The sequence below is a fragment of the Protobothrops mucrosquamatus genome, unplaced genomic scaffold (genome assembly GCF_001527695.2).
Source record: "Protobothrops mucrosquamatus isolate PMUCROS unplaced genomic scaffold, P.Mucros_1.0 scaffold3820, whole genome shotgun sequence".
NCBI classification, from domain to species: domain Eukaryota; kingdom Metazoa; phylum Chordata; class Lepidosauria; order Squamata; family Viperidae; genus Protobothrops; species Protobothrops mucrosquamatus.
Genome location: NW_015389772.1, coordinates 106,975 through 108,723, shown reverse-complemented (window position 1 = coordinate 108,723; position 1,749 = coordinate 106,975). Strand labels below are relative to the sequence as shown.

General features: G+C 43.7%; 1 protein-coding gene across 1 annotated transcript in view; it reads left to right on the top strand.

Annotated features, from left to right (window-relative positions):
- STK19 (serine/threonine kinase 19) overlaps positions 1 to 1,667 on the top strand; it is an 18,375-nt gene extending 16,708 nt beyond the window's left edge. The window contains exon 8 of the mRNA XM_015827622.1: positions 1,263 to 1,667. Within this exon, the coding sequence (XP_015683108.1) occupies positions 1,263 to 1,308 (46 nt within the window). The 3' untranslated portion in view covers positions 1,309 to 1,667. The remainder of the gene's footprint in view (positions 1 to 1,262) is intronic.
- Positions 1,668 to 1,749: the final 82 nt, after the last annotated feature.

Genomic DNA, 1,749 nt, shown 5'->3' with positions numbered 1-1,749 from the left:
CCCACAGGGTGGGTCTCCTCAGGGTGCCGTCGGCCAGACAGTGCCGGCTGGCGACCCCAAGGGGGAGGGCCTTCTCTGTGGGAGCTCCCACCCTCTGGAATGAGCTGCCCCCAGAGATCAGGGTGATCCCTGATCTCCCTTCCTTCTGCCGCGCCCTTAAGACATGGCTATTCCAACAAGCGGGACTGGCCTAGGGGAAAATTTTAATGGGGTTTTAAAGCAATTTTTAAATTAATTTGACCAAATTATTAATATTTGTTTTTACTTATGTTTTTAAATTTGTAGTTTTTGGGGATTAGTGTTTTATCTGGTTGTTAGCCGCCCTGAGTCCGTAAGGAGAAGGGCGGGATATAAATTAAATTAATAAATAAATAAATAAATAAATCTAATCTGTCCTTGGGCCCTTAAGATTACTCCTAGATATTTGCCCACCAGGTTGACTTTAAATATCCCGTGTCTTCCACCAATTTTGAAATAGCATTCTCCCATCTTACCATCTCGTTGAGGAATTCTGAGAGTTGAATTAGCTCAGTTCTGGAGAGTTGAAATATAACGTAACTGTGGAGATTTCAGCTAGGAAGCCTCACTTTTCAAATGTTGCTTTGCTACGTGCAGAAGAGCATTGTTGCAAACTACTCCTCAGTTTCCTGACTGTACTAGGAGTGGGGGGCGGGGTGTGTGTGTGAGAGGAATTATCACCCTAGAGCTTTAAAGATTAAATAATTGCCTTGTTCCATCAAAGGCCAAACTCTTTCATGTGGTTTAGCCCTGGTGAATGTTAGATATTGAGAAGCAGAAGTGTTAACTTACAACGGTTCGTTTAGTGAGTGTTCAAAGTTACAACGGCACTGAAAAAAGTGATTCGTGACCATTTTTCACACTTAACAAGCGTTGCAGCATCCCCATGGTCACATGACTTACATTTGGATGCTTGGCAAATGGTTCACACTTAACAACGGTTGCAGTGTCGCTTGATCACTTTTTGCAGCCTTCTGACAAGCAGAGTCCATGGGGAAGCCAGATTCACTTAACAACTGTGTGACTAACTTACCGATTGTGGTAAGTTTCCCTTAACATCTGTGGCAAGAAAGGTCGTAAAATAGGGCAAAACTCACTTCACAAATTTCTCACTTAGCAACATAGATTTTGTGGTCGTAAGTCGAGGACTACCAGTATTTCTTTTCATACCGTTTCATGCAGCTTGGCTATGTTTTTTTTCCCCCCGCTTTTAATTTTGATGAGCTCTTTCTCATTCTCTCTAGCGTGCCGACAACGTCCGGGACCCTCCTGCGACTAGCAGATGATTAAAAACGTTCCGTTTCGCCATCAAGCAGAGAATTGTGCCTAAAATAAGACTAAATAGACCAAAATCTGCCCTGGTTTTTTCTCACTTTGGGACTGAGGATCTTCTGCCTGAGACACCAGCATTCGTGGGACCAGCAGAAACTTTTGCCTAGCAAAGTAACCTTAATTGATCTAGAAATTGCACTTAATATAGGAGCTCCTTGTAGGGAACCATCTTGGATGGATCTGGAATACCCAAATTAATAGTCCCCTGCATGGGGCTGAGCTGAAAGTAAAATAAAATGACGCAGTCTTTGTCCATGAATTGCAGAGGCTGAAGTAAGCTGAAAATACTCATAGCTAGATATGCTCCCTAGTCCAGGGGTAGGCAACCTTGGCTCTTTTATGACTCGTGGACTTCAACTCCCAGAATTCCTGAGCCAGCCATGCTGAGGGGAAAGGGAG